General features: G+C 37.9%; 2 protein-coding genes across 2 annotated transcripts in view; both read left to right on the top strand.

The window, feature by feature from the left end:
• Positions 1 to 31: 31 nt before the first annotated feature.
• LOC141436626 (uncharacterized) lies at positions 32 to 6036 on the top strand. Its single transcript, XM_074099624.1, has 5 exons — positions 32 to 294; positions 421 to 520; positions 2577 to 2691; positions 4520 to 4712; positions 5322 to 6036. The coding sequence occupies exons 2-5, from the start codon at positions 439 to 441 to the stop codon at positions 5973 to 5975; spliced, it is 1044 nt and encodes a 347-aa protein (XP_073955725.1). The 5' UTR covers positions 32 to 294; positions 421 to 438; the 3' UTR covers positions 5976 to 6036.
• A 612-nt stretch (positions 6037 to 6648) lies between these two features.
• Positions 6649 to 17102, top strand: part of LOC141436433 (uncharacterized) — a 290983-nt gene continuing 280529 nt past the window's right edge. The window contains exon 1 of the mRNA XM_074099420.1: positions 6649 to 6888. The gene's annotated coding sequence lies outside the window, so the exon portion shown is untranslated. The remainder of the gene's footprint in view (positions 6889 to 17102) is intronic.

The following is a 17102-nucleotide window of genomic DNA, read 5'->3' as shown; positions in this document are numbered from 1 at the left end:
ATTGTGTCTATGCTTCTATTTTTTAGTCAAGCACTATAGCACTAAATTAAAAAAAATGCGGCTGCGCGCTGTGTTCGGTTGTTAGGGTGAATGTCTTATATTTAGAGTAAAAAAAGTAGTGAAATACGTTATATTTCTTAGATTTGTTTACTGTTATTCCACAAATTTAATTTTTTGTACTCGTTTCTTGAATATCGTGTTATTTAAACGGGTAGAAGAGACAGATTTTACTAACCTATGCCAGTGTTGGCATTGGCGAGCGGTAGTTGGCCGTAACTATCAAGCGGCTAAAATGTAAGTTATTTTCTTCCCTGTAAATCTTAGCCAAATAGAATGTTCTCGTTCTTGTTTTATTATTCTGTGTTATAAACATACTCCGTCATGGTCATAACCACTAAATTTTAATTTCCTTCTTTCCAGACTGTAATTCCAATCGTGATGAGTTTTGCTCTCGGAATCTCTAAAATGAAGGATTCTGTTGCGGAATTCAATGAGAATAAAGGGAAATCAACGCCTATTGGTATGTTGACAGCCTAAAGAAACATGTTGCAGGTTACAATAGTTTATAGCTGACCTTATTAACATTCATTGATTGTACCTAAATAGTATTAAAATTGTAACTCATTGCCGAAATGTACCGGTTAGACTCTTTAATGTATAATGTATTCACATTTACTGTTAAGGGTTTATGATTCTTCTAAACAGTCATTTGGCTACTTCAATAGTTATTTGTGTCACAAGGAAGCAAAATGGTGTATTTACGGAGAGGGCGTACATTGAATCCAGAATGTAGCGAAGGATTCTGCAAAGTAGAATCCTGAGCGTAATGAGGGATTCAAGTGTTAACGCCCAAGATGAAAATAATTTTGCTCCCGAGTGGCTCATAAAACTTTTCACACCGAATTAAGCAACTTGAAAAAAAAAATCTAAATATTATTATAGAACAACCAGCATAAAAAATGGTGTGGCTTTACAATTATCAACTTCAAAAAATGGCATTTGCAATAAAACACCCCTGAAAAGCCTTGAACAGAAAAGTTGCACTTTGCATCCTCTCGTCAGGGAGGAAAAGTTACTTTTCTGAATGTGAAAAAGAATGCTGTGAATAATTGAGCCTTTTAAAATATTTGGGCCTCAGTGTTTCATTAAGCCGCATTCACATTTATCTGTCATGTTGTGTTGTGATGCTCTCTGTCTCTCTCTCTCTCTGATAGCTTTGATGCAACACAACACAAGCCGTCACAACACACTGCATCCGATAAATGTAAATGCAACCACATAAAATGTATGAAACCAATAATGAAACCAATACAAACGCATATTATAATTAGTACAAATAGGTCTACACCTTGACAATAGCAAATGCAGTGTGCTGGTTTTCAGCCCGGACCCTGGCAGGGTGGCCGTAACTAATAGGTACTTACATACTACCATACTAACAATACTGTTCTGATACATCATGCATGACACAACACAACAGATAAATATGAATGCAGTTTAACACTAGTTATGCAGCTATCTATATTTGTTTGTATTCAAAGTTCATAGAAACAGGTTTTGTATGAGTATCAAAACTTTTAACACCTATATTATATTAATGGATAACCTATATACATAAGCATTATAATGGATAAGTTCACTTACACATCAGAGGCCTTATTGTTTAATACATTAATAATAATAATAGTTTCACCATTTCATTATGTCACACAGTATAGCAAGGGTGGGCAACTGGTGGATCGCGACTATTAGTCTAGTCCAGCGTTTCTTAACCTGTGGTCCGCAGACCTCTACGAGTATGTGTATGGGGTCCGCAGTCTTATCTATAGACATTTGAATTAATAAAATTGACCTAAATTTATTCTGTTTTTTATTCCTTGAAATCATGCTTGATTGTCTAGAGGGTTCGCGGACTGAAAATGGTTAAGAAACGCTGGTCTAGTCGATCAAAAAATAAAAATACTAAACTATGCTGTTTTATTTAAGATTTCAATAAGTACATAATTGGTAGATCTGCACAGGTTTTCGTCAGTAAACAGTAAAGGGGTGGGTCTAATCAAGTTGGCCACCCCTGCAGTATAGGATGTTAGAGAGACGATGAAACCTATCAGAAGAGCTACTGCGAAATTTGAAAACCGAAGTTCGTATCATATCGTCCCTCTCACTCTCATATTAGATAAAGCCTGTGCTACTAGTAATATCTAATATATAAAATTCTTTGGTCAAAATGTTTGTAACCAAACTCCTTCGAAACGGCTTGACCGATTTTTATGAAATTTTTTGTGTATATGTATTCGGTAGGTCTGGGAGAGGATGTAAGCTAATTTCATATCCCTAAGTATTAAGGGTGGCCCACCCCAATTTTTTTTATATTTTGGGCAAAATTTTTTATTTTTATTTTTTTATGATTCACCATAAAAAATACATACAATCCTGAATTTTCATTTAAGTATTGTCCGTTGTAGGCGGTACGAAGTTCGCCGGGACACCTAGTAAATTTTGCGATATTCTCATTTGGTGATCCCACTAGCTACAGTGGTTGATCTTTTTCATAAAAATTCGTTTGATTTTTCCAGCAATGGTGGCACCAGAAGTGAAACAGAATGCCGAGGCTGACACAGGAATTACAAAGACCTGTGCGGTGCTGGGCTGCGAGGATTCCAAGAATATGACTGATGAATCTTTTTTTAGGTACTTATCCTACTGTAATAAAATATAATTTTTAAAGAAATGTCATTTTTAATACAAGTATTTTTTGCTGACTACTTTTTGTGGACCATACTTGCATATCCATTCAAACTACATGCTTGTAGCACCTTTGAGGTAACATTAACAATGATAAAGTTTGTGTGGAGTGTGTGTGTGTGTTTGTTTCATGTTAAAAAAGGAGGGCAAGTTCAGACAAAATTTGGTACATAGATAGCTGGATTTAAAGATCCACCAGGATTCTAAAGAATAACACCTGAGCTACAAGCTGATTCACAAGAGCTGGGTCAAATGGATTGAATGAGTGAATGAAAGCACCCGTGTGTTACTATTTGAATACACTTCTTCATACAAATATGAAAATGTCATGTATCTGTCATGTTCGTACAAAAATGTCAAAGTGACATTACTTTCGTTCAATCCATTTGTACCAGCTCCTGTGAATCAACCTGTACTTTTAATTTCAGTATTCCCCACACGACATATGTTGATCAGCATTATATGCGTAGCACATACAGCTGTGTGGTAGGTCAAGGACTTTAATTTGTGAGCCACCATGGAACCATTTCACAGTAAACGTCATAGTGACATCACATTAATTAACAAGGGAAATCGTAATGACTTTTCCTTTGAAAAGGTTCCATGTGGTGGCTCCTGGTCCGTACATGGTTAGTAGTGGAGAAGCAAAGTAAAAATACTGTAGTTCATAAGCTGAGTTTACAATTATTTACCACTCTAGTTGGAAATAGAAATATTTCAGTGCCATAACTTTCTTAGATTTTAATGGATCTGGTATTGTTACCAGCATACATACATTAGCTTATCTTATCAGATTCCATTGGCCCAACACAAAATTAGATAAGGGGCCATCTATAACTTATTAACTTAAGCGCTGGTAGTTTGAAAAATAACGTGTGAAAGTGCCCATTGTGGCCTATTTACTGAATAAATGATTTGAATTTGAATTATGTCACGTTTTTTTAATTTTTTTATAATTTTAATTCTTCTTATTTAGGTACAGTTTTATATGAAACGTTTTACAAGCTTGGCCACTATTGAAAACCTGTGGGGTTTATTAAGTTATAGTAGTTATAAGTAATAGTAGGCGAAATCACGCAGATCGTATCGAAAATATAATGACAAAAAAGGAGGGGGGCTTCTAAAAATTATCAAATATTGTGTGACGTAATTTATGAATGAACCCTAAGAGAAGAAAATATTGTTTTATGAAAAAGTTGGACCATTTAAACCAGTAGTAAACCGTACCAATACAAAGCGGCTGACTGGAAAAAATATTTTGTTACACGAAAATTAGTCTTGCATTGTACTTGTGGTTAAATTGTCTGGTACACAATTGGAATTTTAACTATGCCAGTGTAGTTCAATTTTTTTAACTTTATCCATATTGTTGCGAGGCGTAGGGATCCTTGAATAGATAACCGAAAACGAAAAAAAGAAGTCCAAGCGTAAGGTTTGCCAGAGAGCGACGGAGCTCAGCATACTAGGGTAAAAAGGACAGATAGAATCCGAAACATTACGCTGCGCTCAAAAACACGTATAGCCGACGTTGGGAAAGAGACTGCTAAGCTGAAATGAGACTGGGCTGGACACGTCTGTCGCATGCACCCACAGAGGTGGAGGCCCATTTCAATGAATAATAACAAAATATTATGCTCACATGACCTTACGATAGCTATAGGTAGTGCCACGAGAGTTGAAGTGAATGATTACGCACATGGCTACAACATGTCGTGTAATGACAGCAGGATTTTGACATTTACTTATTCATTTCGTTGATTGTCTTTACTTTCAGGTTTCCCGAAGACCCACAGCTGAGGCAGGTGTGGACAGATCTGACAGGCCGGAACAATTGGACGCCAACAGACTACTCATACATCTGCATACAGCACTTCTCTATCGACTGCTTCCAATGCGATGTGAATGATGAGATGGTGCTCAATAGCAAAGCGGTTCCCTCGCAGAAGTTGCCGCATCATGTTCTAGAGGTGAGGAATGCTAAGTAAAGGTCTCTACGCATGACACCGTATCATGTCATGACCGTACTAGGAACGTGTCAGACGGACTTTTAAACGGAATGTAAAACGCGTAAATGATATGACACGCGACGGTGACGGTTGGTTTGGTTACGAAACGTGCGTGGGCATAGTCTGATACTTTTTAATACAAAGAATATCTTTGTTGCCTGACACTTTATTTTTTTTAACTCTAATCGTTTCTCGTTCATCGTCGGCGGTAAGACAAATGCCTAATGTTAAATCAATAAAACCATGTCTACATATTTTTGTAACACTGTCCGAGTTGTAGCAGTCGACTGTACGGAAACTTTATTTCGCGAGACCGACTCGCACTTGGCAGGTTTATTTTTCGTTGGTCGCTCTGTACGTCCTTTTCTGACAGACCCAAAAAGAACCTGATGCACTGAACGACAAGCGCTTTAATGTTATGAATATGCCGATGCATCTGCTGGTGTTTACAGTCAATTCTCCTCAACACTCATATAATGGATTGCATGTGTCAATACACTGCAGTTATCGATAACCTATTAATGATGATAACATTATTATTTTTACTTAACAATATTTTTAACTCACCAGGTCGAGTATATTGATGAAGAAACACTAGACGACAATGAGGATGATGATTATGAAATGGATTCTCATGACGAAGACAGGGAGTCACAGAAAACAGAACCAGAACGCCCAGAAAAACCACACCAAGTCAGCAACAAACCTCCCGCTAAAACGCGGGAAGAGACAGAAAAGGAACAGATAGAAGTCCTCAAACTGTTCTCAGAAGTTCAGAAAATGCAACGGCAAGCTGTCGGCTTACGGGACAAGCTAAAATACAAAATGAAAATCCACAGTAGACAAAACAAAAGACTCCAAAAACTAAAGGAGACAATAGAAATGAAAAAGAATATATTGAATCAGAAGAAAAAGAAGAAATCAAGAATATTACTCACTTTACAAGACAAAATCAAGGAGGATAAGAATGGGTTAGTCCTAGCCATGCCTACTAGACATACAGACGATCTTAAAAATTTCGCCCTTAGTATTTACAAGTATTCCCCCCAAGCTTATATCTACGTTCGAAATACACTAAGGACTATGCTACCCAGTACAGATATTTTAGACACTTGGGTAGACTCGGGGTATATACCCAAAAACATTATGACAAACAGTAGCATGATTAAAATAGTATCAGACCAAACGGATAAAGAGTTAACCTGCAAAATTACGTTAGGATGAAAGTATTTTTATTTTAAGAATTAAATGAGGATATTTTTTTGAATAAACGTTTAAAATGTTATGTTGTTTATTTATCATAAGGACATCAATCGACCATTTAAACTTATAACTGGAACCTTTATGAAGTGTGTATAATGTTTCTAGAATAGAAATGTAATTTTATGAAGTTAGAATATTTGATTTGATTACAGTTCAAGGTAGATTATTTGATTACAGTTCAAAGCACTTTGAAATAGGTTAACTGAAGGTTATTAGATTAGATGCAGTTTTGATTAAATAACCGCAACCGTACCAAGGTAACCCTATCCTTTTCACTGTTACTTTTGATTTCACAAACCCCGGTACCCTATAAGCAAGAACCGTCGTTATTTGTAGTGTGTTACAGTTCTTTGTAGCTGTGATGCAGTATTCACGCTTTACCGGATACGCATGTACGTAGTAAATGAAGCTTTATCGCTTGTTGTTAAACATGATTATGGTTCGTAGACATTGGATGTCAGTCGGCCATCTTTGCTTGCTTGTAGTCAAAACAAAGTCGTCGCGATGCCGCCGCTCGCCACTAGATGGCGGTGTAGCGCGCATGTAGCTAAAAAGAGAAGGTGTTATACGGCCGTAACGAAGTGTCTGAATAGAATAGAGGAGTCCAACAAATGGTTCCGGTCCCAGTGGCAGGATTCCCTCGGCGCGGGCCGGCTGTGCGTCCGACCAGAAAGTAAACGTCGTGCGTGAACCAAAATAAATACCCATCTGTTTCAATATTGTGCAAGTTTTTTTTATTATTCCCCGAAACGTGCTATGCGTCCGAACGCGTGACGTGAAATGTTTTAAGTTCTTTTTGTGTTCTATGTGCGTGTGGTTTTGTTTTTGTATTATGACTGGATTGGACGCGATCAACACGGACATCTCGTAAAAGGTATTTCGTAAATATATCTGTTTCGGCCTATTTGTGTTATAAGGCTAAAGAACTCGAAAAGAATGGGTCTGCGAGTCGCCAGTAACTGGACTTTCGCAATCGCTATTCCACACGCGTACTCGACACTGTCCATAAAAGCCTTACACCATAAACGACGTTCGATAGCTATGATACGTGTAATTTTTTTAATGTGTCATTATGTGTCCTTAAACGTAACAGCGAGATTTGTTATCATTCCAATCACGTGTCTACTCTAAGAAATAATTTCTCCTGCACTTGTATGGTGGTGAAACAATTTTAAAGACAATCGAAAGTAATTCATTTCCTTATTTTTTGTAATTAGCTAGTGCATTGTTGCATTACAAGCCAGTCGGTGTGCGAGCATCGAGAGTGAAAGTAATAAGGTTCTATTCCGGATTGAACTAAAAAGGTTCGCGGCTAGTTTAAATTTTATAGGGGTCTTCCCTTGGACTTTGATTCCAATACCTTTTGGGTACTTGCAGGATTTCATTACTAAATCAGAACTAGGATCCATTTAGACTTGCACCTTCGAAAATTGCGATTTGGCGATACCTACCCTACATTTTATAAGGGTGTCGAGGGAGGGTAGGTAGATATTAATTAAAAATATTTACCTAATGCACGTTAAGTTACAGTTTTCGTAACTTTATCGAAATATCTGAACATAAAATTTGCGCAAAGCAAATGCAATCAAAAATGCGTTAGCAGAATCGTAAGTAGGTACTTTTACGGTTCTACAACATGTCAAACAAATTCTTACAATGTAGAGCTGCTACCTACTCAACCTACGGCCCGCGGGCCTCATGCAGCTGATGTAGTCCGCTAAGATTCTTATAATGACCCTCTTGGCATAAAAATTATATAAGTACCTACCTACTTTGTCATTGCTGTGGCCTGCTGCACCATTATTGCTATTAGATATTTGTGGCTCATACAAAAAAGGCCGAGTGTGGTATGGCTGATTAGAGTGTAAAATGAAACCTTATTGATATATTTCATTAGCATAAACCGACAATCACACCTGTACAGTATGGTATGTATGTTTCGTTAGTTCGCGGATTAGGAACTTGGCACACATAGGTAAAATGATCTTCATGACAGGATTTTCTACTTAGGTACTGCCGGGCGCCGCGACCCCAAGTGGATCTTGGCGTCCGACACCTGACTACGCCATATCCTGTGTCCTTAGGCTGCGGCTCCACTGAGGCGGAGACGAGCGGAGCTGAGTGGAGCAGAGCTGTGAAAAGAGTTATAAGTGATATGTTTTGTCGATTCCTACGCGTCTCCTCTCCGCTCCGCTCGCCTCCGCTTGACTGTTTCCATTGAAGCGGTGCGGAGACGAGATGTGGATTTGAACCAATATGATTGGGCGATCCCTACACGTCTCCTCTCCGCTCCGCTCGTCTCCGCCTCAGTGGAGCCGCGGCCTTAGAAATGGGAAAGAACACAAATCATTACAGTAATTGACATACAACTGGAAAACATGAAATGTGTGCAACGTTACAGAAATGTGACTGTTACAAAGAAAGTGGCGTCATCATTTTAGTTTTCTACTCTGCTGTTGTATTCTAACTACGTTAACTGCATCTGAAGGCGTAGAGTTATCTCGTGCCCTATTTACCCCATAGTTGATCTTAAGTATAAACGACTTTTGACGTTTGAAGTTTAAATGTTTGAATCCTAAATTAATTGTGAACATCATTTATTGTAACAACATTTAATCCAAATAAAATATATTTCTATTTCTGACGTCGTCTGCGGCGTCCTGCGAGCTGCTGTTTGGGGCACTCGAGAGATATTTCGTAATGGTGCCTAAAGCCGCTTCTAGTTTGTATTAAAATAACCTAACCATAAAAATTAAATTTTTAATACAAGCTTTTTTGTTGACTGTACTTGCATTGTCACCCAATCAACATTTGCATACCAAATTTCAAGTCGATGCTATTAACCGTTGAAGAGTTCCGTCCTGCGGAGACGATCCTGGCTGGGCTACCAGGATGTCACTACAAGATTATTGTATTGTCACGCGATTTACATAAGTATTTCCAAATTTTAAGTCAATCTGACTACTGGAAGTTGGTCAAATTTAACAAGATTTGATTACAGACAGACAGACAGACAACGGGACAGGTGAAACTAAAATAAAAGCTTGTAAAAAGGATTGTGTAGCTATGGTTTCTCATACAAAAGGCAATAATGGTTTCTAGCTGCGGGCTGCGGCTGATTATGACCAATTTTTGATATGCTGGTGATCTGCAAAACTGCAGCGAGGAAAGCGCTATACATATATACCACCTACCTGTCATAATCATAACATACTCTTAAGTGCTCTACCCACGCAATATCTGACTGAGACAGACACAAATTGAGTACCTAGGCAATTACTTATTCTGTGACCTAGGTACCCAAAGCATCATTAGTGCGAAGTGCGAGCGAGCTGCAAAAACTAAATCCCGGTTAGAAATCGCTCTTCCTCGGTTCAACCTCCGTAATACCACGTGCAATTAACAGTTTAAACCGGCTGCCTGTCACACCTAAGTGTAACGCAATACATTAAGGCCAAAGGAGCATCTTTGAACATGAAACTACCGTGAGACTCACTCATATTAAATATATTGACCCGGATGACTAACACAAACAAGGATAAACATGTCGAGCTAAACTCGATTTAAGACGTGAGTTATCCGGGTCAATATATTTAATACCAAAGGAGCATAATTTTCTGAGTCGAGACCTGAAATTCTGGTTCAATAAAAGTCCACAAAAACTTTAAATTCAATCTTGCAGATACCTACTCAGATTTTTGTACGCGTCTTTCGTGTGGGTATGACGTATGAGTAAATAAATATACATCATGGGAAAATTAATACCAGTTGATATAGTTGAGATAAATCCATAGCGAACACCTAACACTGGAAAAGAAACATTCATATTCTTTATAAAAAAAAAAAATAGTCTGGTTCTCTATCTCTAACCATTCGGCTATCAGGTCGTCGAAATAACTTGTCCATAATGCCATGTCAACGTACAATTCCTAAATTGTTGTATTTTTATCTAGGTTAGGTATACTTACGCCTAGTCTAGACTTGGATTCAACGAACAATAGTAGCAAGATTATTTTATTTCATTTGTGTCACTAAACGTAAATCTTGTACAGTCACCAGCACCAATATCTGCACAACAAGCGTGCATAAATATCAGATACGACTCTATTTCTAGGGCCGGAAGGACGTGTCAGATATTTTTGCACGCTCCGCTGTGGCAGATATTAATGCTGGTGACTGTAGATTTGGTTCAAGTCATTGTAGTCGCTTCGCTTATGAAAAAATAGGATGCAGGAAACAGAGCAAGCAGCACAGTTATAGTTAAGACTATAAAACTCCTCCTCTCCCCAGTTAAAGTTTTAAAAATAACTGACACCCTATATTGCGTTATATTGGGCTCCAGCGGTTGACTTTGAACTCACTTTAGTGAAAATATCATTCGAAAATTACTAATAAAAAATATAGATGCACAGAAAAACCAGAAAAATAGACCAGCGGTGGGAATCGAACCCAGGTCCTCGGCATTCCGTGCCACGTGCTATGCCGCTACACCACCACTGGACAGGAGAAATTCGTGTCTGTACCCCCTAAATTTGGATTTGAAATAAAAAATACAAAAAGACTCCAAAAACCATTTAAGCTCAAATAATTTTTGATATTTGTGGCAAGGAACGGGGCCAGTAAGTTTTTTTTCTAGTTTTTTATTCATTTATTCCATGTTCTCGCATCGCATTTGTCGCAAATAAATGTTTTCTTTCTGTCATATAAACACAATCACAAAGTTACGCATTTATAATTATTGTAAGACTAGCTGTTGCCCGCGACTCCGTCCGCCTGCAAAATCTGCAGGTGGTAGGACATTCTTTCATTCATTTCTTCATTCTGCATCAATAAAAACTTTCCATTTCATTTCATACATAGAGATACCGGTGGGTATACCGGGTGTGGCCTGTAATATGAGCAAATAATTAAATAAAACATATATCTTACTCGTCAAACTGAACAACATTAGTTCAGCAACTTTTACAGATAATTAGTTTTTAATTTTTATTACACTAAAATTTATTCGAAGAAGCAATGTAAAGCAAAATGTTTCATGTTTGTACTAGGTTCTAGGATGGCTTAGATTGATTACAGTATTAAATTTGTACGAAAAAGGGAAAAACTAAAGAAGTAAAAGAATTTCCTTGCTCACATAAGCTTAGCTATCGTAAGGTCGCGGCCTTACGAGTACGATAGCTAAGCTTATGCAAAATATGCGTGTTCATGCAGTTCCTCCACCTCCACACTGTAAGAACACACACAAATCACACAAACCCACACCCACAACCGTACACCATGCTACCAGTTGTTAGAGTCTAACAACTGGTAGCATGGTGTAAGGTCGCGGATGAGCAAGGAAATTCTTTTAGTTCATTGATATGGACCTCCGCAAAGTAACGCCTGATTCAATAAATTATTTAAAAACTAAAGACTCCATTATTTTTAAAAGTCGCTGAACTAATGTTCAGTATATTTCGGTGTGAAGTGCTTCAGTACAACCGACCCCGACCCACCCTGCTTGTATTGGGCGGTTTTGCAAACCAAATACCGCGTTCAGTATAATAATTTATTACGCGATTATGCTCAAATCTAATTCTCAATTAAAATGCCTTAATGCCGATTAATGTGTCTAAAGCCGTGCTTTGAATTGATATCCAGATAAAATATATGATTGCACGGAAGTTATAAGTAATTTGGTGTTATTGTAATGTAATAGTCTATTTCTAAGTCATCACCATCATCATAATCATCCGTAGGACGTCCAATGTTGGACATAGGCCTCCCCCATAGACCTTCAGTTGTTGATTTTGGAAGCGGCCTGCATCCACCGTGAACCCGCGGCTTTAACCAGATCATCCGTCCATCTCGATGGTGGACGTCCTACTCGGCGCTTGCCGATACGCGGTCTCTCTATTCGAGAACTTTTCGGACCCAACGCCCGTCTGTTCTCCGTGCTATACGGCCTGCCCATTAAATAAAATATCAAAATAAATATCATGGGACACTTGACTGACACCAATTGACCTAGTCCCAAACTAAGCAAAGCTTGTACTATATGGATACTAGGCAACGGATAAAAATACTTATATAGATAAATACATACTTAAATACATATTGAACATCCAAGACCCGAGAACAAACATTCGTATTATTCATTTAAATATCTGCCCCGGCCGGGAATCGAACCCGGGACCTCAAGCTTTGTAGTCAGGTTCTCTAACCACTTGGCCATCCAGTCGTCCATTGCCACTTCAACGAGCTAATGCACTCTAAATGCTGTTTCAAAAATTAATAGGTCCATAAATATTGCGTGAACACGCCAAAAGTATGATGTAAATGAGAAGGGCATACTTGATTCGGTATAATTCACGGAACAACCCGAACGTACCCTTGTCCAATTGATATACCTAAGAGACTCGACCCAATTCTGCCGAAAAGTCACAGCTTAATGTCAATAACGTTAACTCCTACAACCCTGAACTTAAAGGTAGAACTGGGTCGTATACCTCGTCGCCAAGACAGCTTTTAGGAAAGGCATAGAGTAAATGTTTTAGTTAGGCAAAGAGAGAGAACTGTTAGTTGTTTGTTTACGGGTGTAATACCTCGTAGTTAGTTGTTGTTCTACTGCCATTGAAGAAGGCCAAAGGGTCGACCGGTGCAGAACAAGCATATGCCGGCGAAGCGGGACTTCTAGGATCTAAAACTGAAATGAAATAGGTACCTACAACTGGGAGCGGCTGTGCCCTCCACATTGGGGGCAAAAAGTTGTAACGGTGAGAACACCGAAAAATTCAGGTGTCATAAAAACCTTGCAGTTTGTGTACGCATCCTTTTGTTGTACTTGTATTAGTCACTGACGATAGCTAAACAATTTAGGTAATCCGGTGGAAATCGATTTGATACGGCGACATGTCTGGTCTGGACACTATGTCAGACGAACGGTTTGTGTCAACACATCTGGAATAGCCTCGAATATTTTGAAGACCTCTTGTATTTGATGTACCTACGCTAATTACAATTTGGAGTGACAGGACAGGAGGTCGTGTAAACTTACTTATTCGTCAACCTTGATAGCCTGATAAGTCAAAGTCTAACTTTAGAACCGCTTTCGGCAATTTTAACTCGCCCAATTTATTTCTTGAGGTGATTTAGAATTTAGGCACGAGTTACTCACGGATCGCGACTTGTGGGTTAGGAAGACACTTCGCTACAAAATTGTAATAGGATTTAAATAGGGTTAAAAGGCTGTAGAAAAGCCAATGGTTTCTCAATTACATTGGCCCTGGGTTTGAATATGAACTCTCATATTTTAGAATTTGTGTGGGAAAAATTTATCGAGGGACTAAAATAAGCCAATATATACCCGAGGTGGTGAGTGTCTATTTATCCGAGGGTCTTTTAGTCTCGAGGTGAAAACTCTATTTTTCTGTGAAAGAATTAATACGTTTCTTATTCCTCCCGTCCATAAAACTTTCATAGGTTTTTAAATAAGTCTTTCTAAATTTCGGTGGCAAAAGATTATCAATTATGTCTTTTGCTTTTTGTTTTGCTCGACATCATAATTTTCATTACCTATCGCTTGACGACGTCAACACTGTGACAATAATCAATTTATTTTAATCGTTTATGATTTACGCTCTACAACAATTTCAAAGTTTTCGCGGTAAGTATTTTTTTCCAACCAGACACAGATATAACAAAATCGCATCGGCGAAATGGTCCACACAAAATCTTATTTTATGGCAAAAACTAAGCAAGTACCTACTGGCTGTTTGAGTTTATCCAAGTCACTCGAAGTAAATTAAAAAATTAATTACTTTTACTCCCTAGGGACTAAAGTACTCACTTTACTCTCGCTTCGTAACGCTTTTTAGAGCATGAGAAGTGAAAATATTATGCTTTGGTTAACAGCGGCGGATTTGATTTTTGCTCCCCCACCCAAAGTTTTTCCTATCCCAATTTTTTGCCGCCCTTAGTTTCGCGTACCCAAAATTTTTGCCGCCTCCAAAATTTTGTCCCTTCCCAAAATGTTGCCGCCCCCCAAAGTTTGGCCTATTTTACCCTAAAATTTTGCCGCCACCATGGTCTTTCCGCCCCCCCAATTTTGCCGCCCTAGGCCTACTTAACCTAGGGAAAGCAGTTTAATAGTGTATTTTTGTGCAGCGTGGGCAGAAAATATTCGATAGCAAAACCGGAATAAAAAAGACACGGAGTAAAGCGGCGACTGAGAGAATAATGTGTCATCGATATGTCTTCGAACGCTTTGTACTTAACACAGTTGGGTATAGGTGCATAGAAAATCTAGATTTTTTTTACCTTGCCCACCTACGGTTTGACTAGGTACCTAAGCCGGTGGTAATCGAATTGTTACGCATTCACGCTACTGTTTATTTCGCAATCCGCACTAGGCCCTCGGGATTTACAACCCAAAACCGGCCGTTCTGAAATTAGTTCTCTGCTCAGCAGTGAGACGTAGGTCTAGTCAACCAATTTGATTCCTAGGCCGCTACAGAACCGTGTCATAACTAATGATATGACTTATATAATTATGGCAGTTGAAAGGATCCCGTTAGAAGAATATGTCTTTACGAATCCTGATGTGAAATATTGATACTGAATATTAAAGAAGACCGTTTAAAATGTTTTGTAATATTCAATATTATGCACACAAACGTACTGATGAAGATGATGTCATCAATATATAATATGCAGGAAATATACCGGTTTTACAAGTAGATTGGTCAGTCCGACCTAAAGCCGTATTGTCAAACGCGCGGGCGCTCGCGATCGCATTATCTATATCTCTTTCTACCCTCATCCTAACCCGTGAGATAGAAAGAAATGGCGTAAACGATTGTGATTCTGAGCGCGCTGGACAATAAGGCCTCTGCTTTATGACTTATGACACTGGAGGTTGGATGCGCGTCTAAAATACCAATTAACATTTCTAAAATGATTGATTTATCTGTAATATGATACAAATTTGTTAATTAATTGTTTAGGCATAGTAGGTTTGATAATATAAACTCTACTTTGGTTTAATTTAGTTTTAATGTACATTAATTAATTTAACTAACTAGAATGCGCTTCTCTATGATCAGAGGTAAGAGGTAAGTAAGGTTCCCACGCTGGCTCAGTGCGGGTTGGGAACTTAATACGCACCATTAATTTTTTTTCTTAGGTCTGTGCAGGTTTTCTCACGATGTTTTCCTTCATCGTAAGGCTAATGGTAAATTTGAAAGGTAATTTCGCCCAAAAATTTCGAAAAACTCAGAGGGGCGAGCCCTCACTCGAACTCGGAAGTACATATATTTACCTATACTATAGGTATATCTATATCAAGTTAATGTATAATTTCAATCACATTTATATTTTTTTTGTTAAAATGAATTTCGATAGTTGCTTTTTACCTAGCATTTAATTTGATTTTTTAGTTAAGTTAAATCTTGCGAAACTATTTCACTCCTTTCCAGTGGTAGGTACTTAACTTACTTAGCATCATCTATTAAAATTTGGTATTTTAGTGTATGTAGACGACATTGCACGCTCCTTCAATAAATGTACACACACTTAACGTTATCTAATTAATCTCTTCGTCCGTTGATTGTATTGTGAATTTCCAAGAATTACGTTAAAACTTTAGTTAACTTTAAAGCCCGAGTGGCTTAGTGGCCGTTAAAAGCTCCAGGTTGAACTAAAGCTCAACTTGACTTATGGGTGCTGGGAAACACCTCACCGGCTACAGGTGGTTGGATGCAGCTACTATATCGTCTACATATAAAAAAGTTCTTAGTGTTCATTTTCAATCCTCGTCTAGTAATTTATAGGTTCACTGGGAGCAAAAATTCAAAAGCAGTTTCAGTTTGATGCTTTTAATTCAATTTCAGTTTATAATTCAAGCAGTTTTATAGACGCTTATAATTCAAGCAGTTTGAGTTTGACGCTTATAATTCATTTACATACTAGCTTCACTTGTAAGTATGTGTCTATGTAGGTATGCAACGGAATCTTTGAACTAGTTTTTCATCCACTTTTGATTGTTGTATTGACAGAAAACTTAGCAATTATGCGTAGTTCTGACAATACAATAAAATGGTGCCAGTGCGGATCTGATAATGGAGTCAGGAACTGGGCACTGGGATTCCAAGACAGAACAACGAAACCTAACCATGTAAGGCTTTGTTAGAATAGTCTAATGGTGTACTTTGACTGAGAATAGTATGCAGTCTGATGATGTAGTGATTAGACAATTAGGTACTTTTTATCTATTTTAATGTAATGTATGACACTATGTCCTCGCCTTGATCTAATTAACTAAAAGGGCCACCATATCAAGTATGTAAAGCGAATACATCAGAGTATTCCAAATTTTCCATGTATCCCACTATATATAGGTACGGCCCAACCAGTCTGGTAAAACAGTCAGGTCATAATGTCTATTGTTTTAAATAAAACATTCGTCACGATCTGTTTGAGTTGCCATCGAAAGAACAGTTAGTCACGCGATAATATACATTGTTTCCAATGTTGTTACCCGATTCTTAATTTATGGAAATATGGCTTAAAATTAACATAAACTTGTTCGCTTGTACTTAAAGTATTGGCAAACGTAATCCTTAGCAAAGGTTCTATCGGAGCTTCTTTAAAATTTTAAATTTTATGTGTCATTATTAGTCATTAAATAGATACGCAATTGCCGTCAGTAGGTACCCTCTTTTACAGTAAGTATTGGGTTATTTTATTGCACAATTAGTTACTTTGATCATACATTGGATCGAATAGGTAAGTACTTGCTTATTTTAAAGGAGAGCAACGTTACTGACTAATTGACAGACAACGCACATCCTAAACCACGAGCTGAAAACCTGTCATTTGGCAGAAATATTCCTTGAGGATCATAAAGGTGCACCAAGAAAGATTTCCTGAAATTCCCAAGGATCAGAAAGTTAACCGTCTTTTCTTAGCACGTGAAAAACCCAGTGCTCCATAAAGAGCACTATCTGATACGGTATACAGGTCCCCCTATTCATAATCCCACAGCGTAAAACTATTATTTATAAGCAGCTATGAAACTACCTAATAAATTTCGGATTCAACACTGGCAAC

Source organism: Choristoneura fumiferana, chromosome 16, assembly GCF_025370935.1.
Source record: "Choristoneura fumiferana chromosome 16, NRCan_CFum_1, whole genome shotgun sequence".
NCBI classification, from domain to species: Eukaryota; Metazoa; Arthropoda; class Insecta; order Lepidoptera; family Tortricidae; genus Choristoneura; species Choristoneura fumiferana.
The sequence above is the reverse complement of the archived record's forward strand: the minus strand, read 5'-3'. Positions and strand labels throughout refer to the sequence as shown.

What these genes read in the sequence shown, in the direction of transcription:
- LOC141436626 (XM_074099624.1), top strand. Translation starts at nt 439, where the DNA reads ATGAGTTTTGCTCTCGGAATCTCTAAAATGAAGGATTCTGTTGCGGAA. An exon ending in AGGGAAATCAACGCCTATTG is followed by an intron (nt 521 to 2,576) that starts GTATGTTGACAG and finishes TGATTTTTCCAG; the next exon opens with CAATGGTGGCACCAGAAGTG. An exon ending in TGCCGCATCATGTTCTAGAG is followed by an intron (nt 4,713 to 5,321) that starts GTGAGGAATGCT and finishes TTAACTCACCAG; the next exon opens with GTCGAGTATATTGATGAAGA.